This window comes from Arachis hypogaea, chromosome 3 (assembly GCF_003086295.3).
Source record: "Arachis hypogaea cultivar Tifrunner chromosome 3, arahy.Tifrunner.gnm2.J5K5, whole genome shotgun sequence".
In the NCBI taxonomy this organism is placed as follows: Eukaryota; Viridiplantae; Streptophyta; class Magnoliopsida; order Fabales; family Fabaceae; genus Arachis; species Arachis hypogaea.
The window spans coordinates 33,573,632-33,575,863 of NC_092038.1; the positions used below are offsets into that span (position 1 = coordinate 33,573,632).

At 33.4% G+C, this 2,232-nt stretch overlaps 1 protein-coding gene across 1 annotated transcript; it reads left to right on the top strand.

Annotated features, from left to right (window-relative positions):
* LOC114927422 (uncharacterized) lies at positions 1-1,552 on the top strand. Its single transcript, XM_029297003.2, has 3 exons — positions 1-380; positions 485-881; positions 1,017-1,552. Exons 1-3 carry the CDS (start codon positions 151-153, stop codon positions 1,266-1,268), a joined length of 879 nt encoding a protein of 292 aa, XP_029152836.1. The 5' UTR covers positions 1-150; the 3' UTR covers positions 1,269-1,552.
* The last annotated feature ends 680 nt before the right edge of the window (positions 1,553-2,232 follow it).

Genomic DNA, 2,232 nt, shown 5'->3' on the forward strand with positions numbered 1-2,232 from the left:
TAGGACTTCTCTAATTTCCCTTTTACAACAGCACACCAAAGGAAGAGATTTGGTGAGAACAGGTATGACGCGATTTGCTACGTCCTACCTTACTTTGGGTAGTCTTAATGAGAAGAAGAATCCAATAATTAGAATGTTCATCTCGGATGAATGGAAGGAAAGCAAGTGCTCAAAGACAAGAGATGGAAAAACATTGAAAATATTGTTTTGGATAAAACATTTTGGAGAAACATTATCCATTGCTTGAGAAGTGCTTATCCTCTTCTTCATGTGCTTTGTATAGTGGATTCAGAGGGTAAGGCAGCTATGGGATATATGTATTCTGAAATTGATCGTGCTAAAGAAAAGATTAAAGATGCTTTTCAAATTGTTGAACTAAGGTAATAAAACTAGTAATAAGTAAACATTTTTCTCTCAGTTTTATCATTTAATTATTTACTAATTAACTAATTGTCTAATTCACTATTTGTATGTTTTTCTTTAGTTATAAACCTTTGTGGGATATTATTGATGCAAGATGGGACAAGCAACTCTTTAGGCCTTTGCATGCTGCAGGCTATTATTTGAATCCACAAATTCATTATAGTCCTAATTTTAAGGTTGAGTATGATGTTAAAAAAGGACTTTATGATTGTTTGAATATACTTGTGGGAGATCCTGCACTCATTACAATTATTGATAGTCAACTTGAAGATTTCAAGAGTAAGGCTAAATTTTTTGGTAGAGATGTAGCCAAGAATGCTCTCAAAACTAAAACACCCTCACAATGGTGGGATTCTTATGGGGATGAACATGCAGAACTTCAAAAGTTTGCTATCCGTGTCTTGAGTTTGACTTGTAGTTCATCAGGATGTGAGCGCAATTGGAGTGCTTTTGAGATGGTAAACTTTTAATTTGATATTAACTTAGGAATTTATTTTCTAAATTATAGAATTAGTTAATTATTCAATTCTATTTTTTTTAATTAGCATATGTTAATATATTAAATAAATACTTGTAAATTTTGATATTATTAGGTTCACACGAAAAGAAGAAATCGTTTGAAGACAAGCACAATGAACGATGTTGTTTTTGTGATGACTAATTCAAGATTGGCAAGGAAGAAGCCATCAAGAAATACTGCTGATTATAGCCTTGAAGACTTGGATTTAGATGAAGAATGGATTGTGGAAGATGAAAATATGATGGAAAATATGGAAGAATTTGACACACAAAATGATGTAAACTTAGCCCCTCAAGAAGATAGAGGTAAAGATGCGGTCCTTTGATTGATTTGGAGATTCCTCTTTTTGATGATGATGCTTTCAATGAGCTTCTCAACTTTCCTCCTAATGAAAATCAAAATGTTGGAGAACATGATGATCATGACGTTAATAAATTGCTTTAGTCTTTATATTTTTTAGTATGATGTTATGTTGTCTATTTTATATTTGTGATGTTACATATTGTTATTTTGAATTTCAGACTTGTGGTTAGTTTATATTTTTATCTTTGAACTTTACAAATGTTACATTTTATTATATATTTATGCTACTTTATCTTTATTTTATCATTATGTTATTAATGATACTTTTGTCAAATTTAAATTATCATTTTTTTAAATTATTTAATTTTGTCATATTATATTACTCTTATAATTGATATTGATAAATTTATATAATTGGTAGAATCTTACGTTCCGTTTTACGATATTACGCTTTACGATTTTTAATTAATTTTCCGATTCTATGTAAAATCTCAATTTTCGCTACCTTGAGCATGACATAAAAAAAAGAAAAAAAATATCGAAAAAAAACAAAAAAAAATCGGAGGAACCTGCCGGAGATGAGGCTATTATGGTTTGCCTTCAGGTGTCCTCCTCGGGATAGGGTGATTTAAAGAACGAGGGTCAGCACGACGTAAAAAAAAAGGGGAAAAAAATCAAAAAAAAAAAAGAATTGGAGGAGCCTGCCGGAGATGAGGTCATTACGGCTCGCCTTCAGGTGTCCTCCTCGGGATAGGGTTATTTAAAGAACGAGGGTCACCTGCCGGAGATGAGGCCATTACGGCTCGCCTTCAGGCGTCCTCCCGGGATAGGGTCATTTAAAGAACGAGGGTCAGCACGACGTAAAAAAAAAAATGGGAGGAGCCTGCCGGAGATGAGGCCATTACGGCTCGCCTTCAGGTGACCTCCTCGGGATAGGGACATTTAAAGAACGAGGGTCAGCACTACGTAAAAAAAAAGGGGGAAAA